The sequence below is a fragment of the Poromitra crassiceps genome, assembly GCF_964638095.1.
Source record: "Poromitra crassiceps genome assembly, chromosome: 15".
In the NCBI taxonomy this organism is placed as follows: Eukaryota; Metazoa; Chordata; class Actinopteri; order Beryciformes; family Melamphaidae; genus Poromitra; species Poromitra crassiceps.
This window is the reverse complement of record NC_139634.1, coordinates 42254394-42267619: the sequence shown is the minus strand read 5'-3', so window position 1 is coordinate 42267619 and position 13226 is coordinate 42254394. Positions and strand designations below refer to the sequence as shown.

Below are 13226 nucleotides of genomic sequence, written 5' to 3'. Positions count from 1 at the left end.
AAAATTCATAGCAATAAAAGATTACAAATTCTGTTTTAAAAGATACTTATTTTATTCTGCTGTCATTCAAGAACAGTGTGCACTATCAGAGCAGAATAAATGATGATGCAGCTAAAGTCAACTTTATATCCTGCCTTACACATAACGCACCGTTACAAAGAAGAGATAACACAACAGTCGAAACAGACCAAGCACATTCTAAAGGAAGCAGATAGAACACATTAGTCACACCGAAAGGCACAAAGGTACATCTACGGTTTGGAAAAGTGGATAAACAGTTCTCGTTCAGGAAGTGTGGATTATCTGTGTATTATTATTATTATTATTATTATTATTATTATTATTGTTGTAGAATGGAATTTCACCACTCCTCATCTGCTATATAATAATTATAACAGCTTATATAAACCAAATTGAATGAAACCAAGAGTCCAGGAAGTGTCTTATAAAAGTATATTTAAAGCCATACATTACTTTGGCAAACTGCATTGCCAAAGGACTGAATTCTCAATGTACACATTTTGGTATGTCATACAGAGTTCCAATGTATTCAGTGGCGATGTCACAATTTGACCTGTACTTTATAGGCAAAGGAAGGCAGAGAGAAACAGAGAGAGGAGGGGTGATGACTTGACTTGGAGCCTACAGCGCTGCCTGTCTGTATCAGCAAGGTCAACCTCATGCAGTGGGTGAAAGTTTGTTTTGACCTCCATGTGCTGTGGAGCAGAGGGTGAAGAAATCTCCTATGTATGTGCGTCTCCATTTCTGCATGTGTGAGATGTCTTATGACTAATAACTCATAGCATTAATTATGTGTATGCAATTATAGCTTATTGATTAGGAAATGCCAATGGAACTTCAATTTTCTACAACAATTATTATTATCATTATTTTTACTAGACTATTTCATTTTTGGTGAACTTGGTGTTCTGTGAAAAATCTGAGCTGATTTAATTTGTTTAGCTAATGATTATCATGGGATATCAATTGCTTAATTTGACATAATATACAGGATTTTTTCTTGGCTATTGTACAATGGTAAAGAGTAGGGGTGTCACGATACACTAATTTCACGATACGATACGATACACGATATTGGGTTCACGATAACGATACGATACAATATTTTAACAATATTTTTTTTAACAAAAGTAAATAATTTTTATGTATTTATTTATCATTTATTTAACCATGTGAGTCCCGTTGAAATCGAAACCTCTTTTCAAGGGAGCCCTGGGAAAATACTGGAAAAATAGTCTTTCATTTGAAATACACAAAATACAAAACAAATGCTGTTTTTGGAAATTGTTATTATAATAACTAGAAAACAACATGGAAGATAATGCTTCTCTTGCAATAGAATGTGTCACACTGTCACAAACTAAATGTTTGTTGCATGGTGAAAGAAAAATAAAGTATACAATCTATTTCTTAAATTAGTCATGCTCAATGGTCCCTAAACTTATGTAATCTTATGTACCCCTTGAGCTGTTTTGCCATGCCAGTAGTAGTCTACCCCCTCACTCATGCATGTTGATTCTGCTAAATTTGTTCTATTATTATTCAGGAGCAAAACATTTTTTTTTTCACGATACGCCATATTGTGACGTTTCGATATCGCGATATATCGTGCGACGAAATATCGTGACACCCCTAGTAAAGAGGCAACTAACAAAGTAAGACAGCGCACAGACAACACCTCGTATTCAGTGCAAGGGTGGCTGCGGTGCGGTTCCATCCTCATAAAGGTGTGCTCCCCCACTTCTCCAGATAGCAGCACTACACCTCTGCTATGCAGCATGCAATCTGGCATGCATCTGGATGGGAAATGTGCATAGGTATTTTGGACTTGTGCCACAGACTTGACATGTGCAGATCTAGCCCCCATGCTCTAAATTAGGCACGCGGCTAAAACCTATTTTAATCCTGCCTTGCTGCAGATGTGAAATATAATGAGCGCGCAGAAAATGAGAGAAGATTACACGATGCCTGGCTTAAATCCTCCCAAACCCAAACAGGGACCCTGCCTATTTAATCTGATGATCTATCTATGTAATCTGATGATCTATCTATGTAATCTGATGATCTATGTAATCTGATGATTATGTCAGCGTGGAGATACAAGCTCACATACCTGCCACCCTCCACTGAAACCTCAAGCGCCAGGCGATGTGGAGACACAGACATGGATCTACATCCGACACCGTGGAGAGCTGTTTTCATAAGCCCCATATCTACGTTATGAAATGATTTATGAGCCTGCGCTATACTTTCCGCACTGTATGAAAACATGTTTTGTCTCGTTTTGTTGTGCCTTCACATTTACCAAAGCAAGCGTGGCTCTGCGCTCTTATGATAGTCGACAGATGGTTTTATTTCAGAATAGAATTTATGTGGAATAATAACCTTATATCAACGAGACAATTGCCTGAGACGGTCTTTGCGTTCTGCAGCGCTCCTGCCCTGCAGAATGTTCTGTGCGGATGGCTGTCAGAGAGGCAGTTCAGCATTGGGCCCTCTGGTTCTGTCTGCTGTCACTTCTGCCTGCTTCTGTGACACTCAAACAAAGCTAGCATGGTGTGGCCCCGGATCAGCTGTGAGCTCATGGCTTTTTATCTTCCCGTCCCGTGCACATTGTTAGGGATGCACCGATCCACATTTTTTCCCTTCCGATCCGATTCCGATACCTGAATTTGGATATCTGCCGATACCGATATTATGCCGATACCAATATTTTTCTTGAATATACAGTAGGCCTATAGGCAAAGATTTGGCCAATTAAAGTTTTTTTTTTTTTATATACCTTGCAAAAAGCATACAAAATTAAGAAAATATACAAGGCAAAGAAGGATACTATTATACATGGGCAAATTACGGCCAGCGCCCCCTGTGCGGCCCGCGCTGGAATTGCAAAAAAGAAAAAGAAAAAAACATCCCCGCCCCCCCCGATTCCGATCCGATCCGAGAATTAGTGCCAATACCGATACACCCGATACCGATATTGGATCGGCCCCATCCCTACACATTGTGATTTGGTTTTTCCATCCAAAAGTGTGAAACCTAGATGTGAGTGAGTGAGTAGGTGAGTGAGTGAGTGAATGAATGAGTGAGTGAGTGAATGAATGAATGAATGAAAAAATAAATAAATAATTTCTGCAAACCGTCTGCGGTCGCAACTCGTCCACGTTTGGTCAGGACCCCACTTGGTGTCACTTTTTAACGCACTGGGGTCGCCTTTTTTTTGTCACTCCCACAACGTCTGAAATCGATGCCACGGGAGTGTGACGATGAAATAAAACGGTGGCCAGTAAGTGCGTTGGGGTCGGGGATGGAGGATGGGCGTATATATGTGTAATGTGTAATGTGTAGGCTACTCCTTGATCTATATATATATATATATATATATATATATATATATATATATATATATATATATATATGTGTGTAATGTGTAATGTGTAGGCTACTCCTTGATCTGACATTCAGCTTAAATCAGTTGCAGTTGTCAAGACGTCATCTGTGCATGCTGGCACAGCACTCCTGATCTCTCATCAATATTACAAGTAATAAGAGGAAACAACAGTTTGTTTTCTCGTGATAACGGCGTGATCTATCTCGTTATCTCGGGATAACAAAGCTTGCTTTTGTGAGAAAACAAGATAATTAACTTGTGATCTCGACATAACATTATTATTGTTATTTTTGTTTTGCAAGCACAGCCGTTCTCGGCTTCCGTAAATGGGATTTTACTGAGTGTGAGTCATTCCAGCCGTGTGGGATGGATCCTGATGCTTTCTTGGTTGTGTTTGCTGGCATTCGCCTCGAGGGACATAATAATGCACATAAAGCAATCAGCAGCACAGACCACTTCTTGCATCCTCTGACATTTGGATCATAGATCATAGGACTGATTCATCCGTACGATACCAAGCCATTCAGATCAGGACTGATTCATCCCTATGATCCCGAGTCACCAAAATACAAACCCCTTTTCGGAGCCCGGCGCTGACAAAAGCTTAGATATAATCAGCACCATGAGTAAGTATTCGTCAAAGGAATAATTATGGGGTTGCCACCTGTCTGAAAAAGCTCGGGGGTTACACACACACACACACACACACACACACACACACACACACACCACTCTCAAAACGTGTTAACGAGCTCCGCTGGTTCGGGTCCTGAAACAATGTGCGATGTGTTGCGTTGCTTTGCTTTGGTCAAGGCATGTCGGGGCAGGAGTCAGATACCTCGCCGCAGCCTTTCACTGCGCTGCTGTGTCACTGTGTGTGTTTTGTGTCCGTTTTGTACTCTTTGTGGAGCTGGAACTCGGGAGTTGAATGATTGATCTATTCACAGAATGGGAGAGGTTGTATTGAGGATTATGCGTCTTCTTATGGTGTGCAGCAGGTGTGATCTTTTTAAAATGCAGATATACAAGGTACAGCAGAATGATGAGGAATGATTCATTTAGAAATCTCTCCACGCTACTAGTCCAAAGTTTGGACACACCTGGTTGAACTTTCAGCCATCTTGATCTTAAGGCGTATGCTTGAATGCTTGAAATTAGGTTTTAAGCGGTGCCTCTTCTATGCGTGATATGTGTGTCGGTTTGTAGCACGATATCCGTTTGTACTGTAGCATGAGAGGATAGACCAATCAGGAGTGTACTGCTTACTTCAAAAGCTGGGTGTGATTTTTTGTTTTTTTAGACATATACGGTGGTTAAGTTGATGTCGTGACTTTGTTTGAATGCATAAATCCCGTTGTGTTATTTCACAGTTTTGATGTCTTTAGATATTAATCTAAAATGTGCCAAATGGTAAAAATGTGTGTCTAAACTCTTGACTGTTAGTGCAAGAGATTGTTAACATAAAAGTTTTACCTATCCATTATATTCAGTTCATTTCCTTTTCTTCTCTCTCTCCCTCCCCTCTCTGTCCCAGGACCGCGGGTCGTCATGGAGAGACTGAAGATGGCTGCTTCAGGAGCGACCCTCCTGACGGTAGTAGCGGCGGTCCTCCTGAACCTGGCCAGATGTCAGGCGGGGAGCGTGGGGAAAGGAAAGGACAGCTCACCTCTGAGGTTCACGCGCCACCTCTACGAAGCCACCATCAACGAGAACTCTGCCCCCCGGACGTACGTGGAGACCCCGGTGAAGATGGGCATCCAAATAGCCGATCCATTCTGGGACATCAAATATAAAGTGGTCTCGGGCGACGACGACGACCTTTTCCAAGCCGAGGAGGTCAAGGTCGGAGACTTCTGCTTCCTACGCATCAGGACACGCAGCAGCAACTCGGCACAACTCAACAGGGAGGTCCGAGACAGTTACACCCTCACGGTCGAGGCCACAGAGAGCACCTCTGACCTCCAGGCCAAGACCAAGGTGTCTGTCCAGGTGCTCGACACCAACGACCTGAAGCCTCTTTTCTACCCCGCCTCTTACAACGTGGCGATCAAGGAGGACACGCCTCTTAAGTCGAGCGTGGTCAGCGTGAGCGCCACGGACGCCGACGTCGGCAGCAATGGGGAATTTTACTACTTGTTCACCAGCAGAAACCATCCGTTCACCGTGGATCCTTTCACGGGCGCCGTCAGCCTCGTGAAGAGGCTCAACCACACCCGGGCGGAAAGGTACGATCTCACCATTTTAGCCGAGGACAGGACCAAGAAGATATCGGGCGTTCAGAAGTTTGGTAATGTTGCCAGGGTTATAGTGAATGTGCAAAAGACGTCCCGGGCATCCCCAGTGGTCACGCCTCTTCCGGATCAGAGAGTTTCCACAGATGGCAAAATAACTATCGACGTCCACGTGGAGTCGGGTGTGAAGCCGGTGGAATCCCTCAGGATTGTCGGAGGGGATCCGCACAAGTGTTTTGAGATTATCCCCTCGGGTGTGCAGGCCAGTGACTTCCAAGTGATCTCCACCAAACGGATTATCTGGCCTCAAACGCCCTTTGGACTGAACCTGTCCCTTCAAGCTAAAGACAGGAGTTTTCCGGCTTTACTTTCTCCAGTTACACAGATCCATGTCCCGGCGCATCATTACAGCCCGTTGGCATTTCTGGAGGATACCTACATTGTTACGCTTAGTGAGTTCTCACCACCTAAAACTCATGTCCTCAGGGTATCTGTCACCCCATTCCGCTTTAATGTCACCTTTAGTATTAAAAATAACCCCGATAGCACTAACTTCAAGATTAACCACAAGACAGGAATGATTACAAACACAGAGACATTTGACTATGAGAGAAAGGATCGGTATGAGTTCGATGTGATAGCCAACCACGGCGAAGCGGAGACTCACGTCGTAGTGGAGATAACGGACGAAAATGACAACGTCCCAAAATTCACCCAGAGCTCCTATCAGGCCACGCTGGAGGAGAACGCCCCCGTCGGCAGCAGCGTCTTGACGGTAGCGGCCGTCGACGAAGACAAAGGCAAAAGCGGCTTTGTGACTTATGCCATCGCCAACTCCGGGCCGTCGCCGTTCACCATAGACTCGTTCACGGGTGTCGTCTCCACCTCGGAGCACTTGGATTACGAGCTGATGAAGCGTCAGTACCACCTCAGGGTGTGGGCCTCGGACAGCGGCGGCCCCTTCAGTCGCGTCAGCGAGTGCGCCGTGACCATCACCATGAGCAACGTCAACGACAACGTCCCGCTGTTTGAGAGGGTGGGCTGCAACGCCACCATCCCGCAGGATTTACCCGTGGGCCATGCGATCGCTGAGCTGACGGCCATCGATTTGGATGAGCTGCAGCAGCTGAGGTACGTCATCGAGTCGGGGAACGAGCTGCACCTGTTTGCTATCGACGCAGTATCAGGAGGCGTCACTCTGAACCAGCCCATTCCTCCGTTTATAGCGGAGACGCAGGCGGTTCTGTTCACTTTGAGAATCATCGCCACAGATGGTAAGCATCACTCTGACCCTTCAGTTGTCACCATAACCGTCACTAATAACAAAGGTATTGAAGCGACGGTCCAATGCCAGGAGACGGGCATTTTCAAACAACTGACCGATAAACTCATAGAGTCGATCAGACCCAGTTTAACTGAACAGGAGGAAGACTCGTTCTCCGATCTTCACATCATCAACAGGCATTCCCCCAAGTTTGACTTGAGTGTCCCCGGTTCTGTTGACCTCGCTGAGGACTATCCACTCAATTCCACCATCATTCAGTTCAAGGCGACTGACGATGACACCGGGTTCAATAGCAAGCTGGTGTACGCTATATCAAGTGGGAATGAGGATGGCTGTTTCTCCATCCACGTCTTCTCAGGTGAACTTCAGTTAGTTTGCCCGTTAGACAGAGAGAGTAAAGAATTCTACATTTTGAACATTACTGTTTATGATTTGGGAAGCCCGCAATCATCCGTGTGGAAATTAATTGCGGTGAATGTCATGGACGTCAATGACGACCCTCCTGCATTCGGTCAGCCCAGATATGTGATACGCATCCCTGAAAGCATAGATGTGGACTCCATTGTATTCCAAGCTCGTGCAGTCGATCACGACACAGACGCGAGCGGTAATGTCCGATACTCCCTGCTGACGTCCACCGACATGTTCAGAATCGACGAACTGACCGGCGAGGTGCGGGTGACGGGTCGTTTGGATCGAGAAGTCTCGCCCAGGCACGATCTCCGGATCGAAGCGAGAGACCAGGCCAAATTCGGCCCCCAGCTGTTCACCACTACCGACCTAGTGGTGGTGTTGCAAGACATCAACGACAACCCACCCAAATTTATACCCAAGATCTACAAAATAAAAGTTCCCGAGGATGTTCCTGAGGGAACCCTGTTACTTTGGATGGAGAGCGTGGATTTAGACCTTGGCAGCGGAGGCCTCATCACCTACAATCTCAAGAACACCGAGCATGGGATATTTCACCTCGACTCCTCCACCGGTGCCTTGACCCTGGAGAAGGAGCTGGACTTTGAGAGGCGGGCGTCATACAACCTCACGGTCCGAGCCGTGGACCACGGCCTCCCACGCTCCCTCTCCTCCTCGTGTTTTGTGGAGATCGAGGTCCTAGACGTCAACGAGAACCTCCACCGCCCGGCCTTCTCCGAGTTTGTGTACGAAGCGGGCATTATGGAGGACGCAGCCGTGGGCACGTCGGCGGTAACGCTGACAGCTTCAGACAAGGATCTGGGTCGAGACGGAGTGGTCAGGTACCACATCCATGACGGCACCGGTCTGGGAGTCTTCACCATCGATGAGGAAACAGGTAAGACATACTGTGGTTATGATTCAGATGTTATACTATTTGTAGTGGTAATAATAACTGATTTATTTCATATAGCCTACTGTAGCACCTATAAAAGAGGCTTTATAAAGTGTTTTGGCAGTCAAAATAAAAGCAAAGTTCACAAAGTGAATAAAAAAAAAGCAATGGAACAGTGTGAAACAGGAATTAAAAAAGAATATCATTAAATAGGAGAAGAGGACAGAGGTAGAGAAGAGCAACATGCAAATCAATACTAGGGGAAAAATAAATAATTAAAGAATAACATAAAATAATAAAAAGGATGATTAAGATAAGGCTCAGTCACTGTCGCAGCTGATTTGTGATAATTTCTTTCAAAGGTTTTGTGCAATGTGGCCCAGCAATAATTTTTTATAATTAATTAAATAATTGATCCCCCCCCCCCCCCCCATAAAAAGAGATACATATGTTGTCCAATTTAATCATGTCAAAATATTGTTCTGTCATCCACATGTTTATGACGTTTTCATATTAAAGATATTGAATTGAATAAACAAAGTCAAAAGTGACGCCCCTGGGTTCTCAACCCTCTATCTATGCCGTGTTGTCTAGTCATCCCCTTCTGTCATTATCCGTAGCTTGTGATGGCACAATGGGACACGGTTGTACAACATGGTATTTCCTCTGGGAGATGGTCGTCAATGTTTCCATCATATCACTACAGAGGAGCATCGCAGTGCATTCCATTAGCCTGCTGCTGCACTTACTGTACAGATACAATCAGGCCAAACAGAGGTCTCTGTCACCATGGAGCACAGCTCAAATGCTGGTATGGAACACAGCTAAAAGATGTGTTTTTCTGTCTGTCTCAACTTCTCCCGCTGGGAACTTAAATTGTTTTTTGAAGGCAACTAATGGTGTGGAGTGGACAAGTTAACCTTTGTTTTTAGACTCCTGCATGGGACGTATCTGCAAACATTTTGAGAGTCCTCTCAGAGAGCTCTTATAGCCTGCAATCCCTTAGCAAGGAGTCCGAGCTCATTAGGAGTGATTTATGGAAGCTCTCAGAGCAAGTCTGAGCAACGAACGAACAAGAGCTTTGATCTCGTTTATCTCGTCTTATCTCGCCCCTCTTTGTCATCCAGAATGCACACAGGAATCACACATGGTAATATATTACTATACTATATATACGTATACTATACTATACTATACTATACTATACTATACTATACTATACTATATTATACTATACTATATAGTACTATATTAACATGTGAGAGAGCTGATTGATTTGACAAAACCATATAAATGGTACTTTTCTTCCACTCACAGGTTGACACATTATGCTTATATTTATTGTATACTTTACCCATTTGATGTTAAAATTTGGTAAAAATAAAATTGCAGATGATGTGGACACGTGTCCCATCAGTGAGCAGACGATACAGAGAAAACTGTGTAGAGCTGTATCATACTGTTGGTCACGGTGCGAGCGGCCAGTGGGAGTTCACAGGCTGTGTCGATATGACTGTGTGAAGGAGCTGGGATGGTTTGTGTGATTATACTACAACGTGGTAGGGGTGTCAAAAATAATCGATTATAAGATGCATCGCGATGCGGACCTGCACGATTCTGCATCGATTCACAAATGTCAAAAATCGATTTTTTATTTTTATTGTTTTTATATATAATCAAATAAAATATAATGGAAGTATATGCAGTTGTTTATTTTAATTATGGATCATAATACAATGCAATTCTAAATGCACTTTTATTTTAACTCATTGAGTGCCATGGACGAACATGTTCGTCATTTCAAATAGTAACGTAGAGTGCCAAGGACGGACATGTTCGTCAATTGCGTTTTTTGACGGGGGAGTGTCGATCTAAGCCTCTTACATCGCCTCTTACAATATGGTTGCTATTGAATGTGTCTAACCTATTTTACAGAACCCTTAGGTGGCGACAGTGCTCTCCACATAACAGAAAGGCAAGGAAAAAACAAAGAAGAAGTCGTTATGGAAACGGAAATCGCATCGCATCCGTATGCATCGATATGCAGGAAGCATAACGTTACTGCAGCTGTGCCTGCAGCAGCCAATCTGCTCCCACAATTGAGCCGCTCCGTGTCGGTTGCGACAGCACATCGGCATGATCAGCCGTGGAGTTGTTATTATTCTCAACTGGAAGCATGGTTGCCGGTGACAAACACACGCGGAACGCTGTAAAAAAGCTTGATGTCGCGCACCCTTCACTGTGCGCACAGCAAACTCAGCAGAGAGCCACCACAGACAGGAGGAGGAGTGTGCAGTTGAGGTGAGGCGGGGCGGGGCGGGGGGGGGGGGGGGGGGGGGGCACGCAGAGCAGCACACAACCCCCAGACAGACCCAGGCAGCAGGACAGGATTGACAAACGCAAGCCAGAATATCCGATGCCCACCAGCAGCAAATGAAGACCAGCAAGAAGCTGCAACCAGCAGCGCACGCAGGGGCCAGCGCTGCTGGTTGTAGCTAAAAAATATTATTCTGCCAAACAAAATTCCCTGGCCTTCACTCTTTTATTGAAGGAAATTATTTTTGAGGTGTGACTACATTAGAAAAGATTAGCTTCAGAGTCAGTGATGTGCTTGAAATGTTTAATTTCACAAAAGGCCCATTATCTCAGCTTCTAGAAAAAAATTGCTGTTTTTGGATGAATCAAGCTATCTTCTCCGGCTCATAACTAAAGAACGGAAAATGGGATCAATAAACTTTTTATGGCAGATGATAGAATAGAGTCTCATCGTTCTTTGTGCGTGTTCAGTGTTTACATAGTAATATCACACAATATTCTGTGGGCCTCGAGAAATCACTGAAAACGCTCTGAAACTCTGGCACTGGGAGCGTCCGTTCTCCAAAAGTGGCTGGCACTCAATGAGTTAAAAGTAGCCACACAGTGAAAAAAAAGAAAGTGAGAAAATAAATCATGTATTCGGGAAAAAAAGTGATGCATCGAGATTAGGGATGTCCGATATTATCGGCCTACCGATATTATCGGCCGATATTAGCATAGAAAAATCGATATCGGAAAATATCGGTATCGGTTTTCATGCCGATTTTTTTTTTTTTTTTTTAAATACAGGGGGAGTCTCACTGAGAGCAATGCTCTCTTTTTCAGGAGTGCCCTGTTCACATTCACACACACATTCATACCTGGAAGCTGACCAGTACAACCACAGTCTGATCTGTTGGCCACTGAGCAGCTCCACTGGAGCGGTTGGGGTTAAGGGCCTTGCTCAAGGGCACCTCAGTGGTGGTAATGAGGGAGGGGCAAGCGCTGCCTTTTCACTTTCCCCACCCAGATTTATCCTGCCGGTCCCGGGGATTGAACCGACGACCTTCTGGTCATAAGCTCGCTTCTCTAACACTTACAACTTTAACACAACATGCATATTATATATTAAACTCTTCAGCTACATTAAGCTACATTATGTAACTTGTTATGTGAAATTTTGGTGGAAAAAAAGCCCGCTTATATCGGTATCGGTTGATATCGGTTGATATCGGTATCGGAAATTAAGAGTTGGACATTATCGGATATCGGATATCGGTAAAAAAGCCAATATCGAACATCCCTAATCGAGATGCATCGAGATGCATCGATAATCGTTATCGAATCGAATCGTAGCCCTCTGAATCGTAATCGAATTGAATCGTGAGGCCAGTGAAGATTCACAGCCCTACAACGTGATAGCATAAAGCTAAATTAGCATTGCTGCACTGTTTGCCTGTTGCCATCATCTTAAATGATGTGGGAATGTTGTTGCGTCTCTTCTGTGTCTTTCAGCCATTTTCTCCTCTCCTGAAAGAGGACATGAGACATTTGATCTTATAATATGACTCTAGTTCATTGGCATTTCACCTCAGACAAGACAGGACACAGCTTTCAAGTCTGACGTTTACCTCCATTTGCTAGAAAGATGAACATTTCAGCCTTTCACCAACTAGTGCACTGCTTTATGACATCACTAGGGTGGCTGTACAGTAAGAGTAGTAAGGATTTTGAACGTTTTGATGAATCAGAACAAACACAATCCAAGTCAGAAACACAACAGCATTATGCTGTGAGCCTGTTTCGAATTCTAAATACTTAATAGCAACACTTAATAGCCTGTATGCCACTGCAGTGATGTCATCAAGCAGCGCCCCAGTTTGGTGAAAGGGTGAAAGGTTGTTCATCTTTCTAGCTGATCTAGGTAAATGTCCGACTTGAAAGCAGTGTCCTGTCTTTTTCTTTTACGTGAAATGCAAATGAACTAGATATATTATTAAAAGGTACATTCAGCGATGTTCTTGTGTTAAAATAAGTGTTAACATGTATTTTTTCACCCCGAATCCAACGCCGCCATCTGTGCCAAAGGACTACAAGAGAGAGACAGAGGACAGAGAGGGGGGTTGGGGGTTTCAAGTCACTGACCAAACACTCTATTTCAGTGATTGCTGTCAGAATATAGAGCTATTTAACACTTATTTTAACCCCCAAAAACATGGATGTACCTTTAAATTAATAAGTTTCATGTCCTCTTTAAGAAACTGCTGAGCTCCTAAAAGTCCTCTCTACAGTTTTCCACCTTAGGAGCTCTCTTAAGGGCTAAGGTGCTTTGTGAATAGCTTTTTTCTTTACTAGGATTTAGTCTTACCATTAAGGGAAAATTCTTAGAAAATGTCCTCACACTCAGAGTTACCTTATACAGTAATTTCAACACTAGGACCAACTCTGTTCACACCATGGCACTTAACAGAAGCAGAGCTGAAGCTAAAGCTCACGCTGAAGCTGAGCTGCCGCTAAATCGGTCCCACAAGAAGCACTCTTGTTTCCTCAGCACGCCTTGATCCCGCCCACAACTTCCATTGACTTCATGCCTGCCAGCTTCACGCATCACGCTTCACGCTTGGAAAATAGAAGTGAATCCTGAACGATCGCTCCAGCGTGGCACGCGCTCGCGGCTGGTGTGAACGGCCTCGCCTG

General features: G+C 44.2%; 1 protein-coding gene across 1 annotated transcript in view; it reads left to right on the top strand.

Annotated features, from left to right (window-relative positions):
* Positions 1 to 4975: 4975 nt before the first annotated feature.
* Positions 4976 to 13226, top strand: part of fat2 (FAT atypical cadherin 2) — a gene marked incomplete at its 5' end in the record, with an annotated part of 200893 nt that continues 192642 nt past the window's right edge. Inside the window, one exon of the mRNA XM_083652048.1 lies at positions 4976 to 8237. Coding sequence (XP_083508174.1) covers positions 4976 to 8237 — 3262 coding nt within the window. The remainder of the gene's footprint in view (positions 8238 to 13226) is intronic.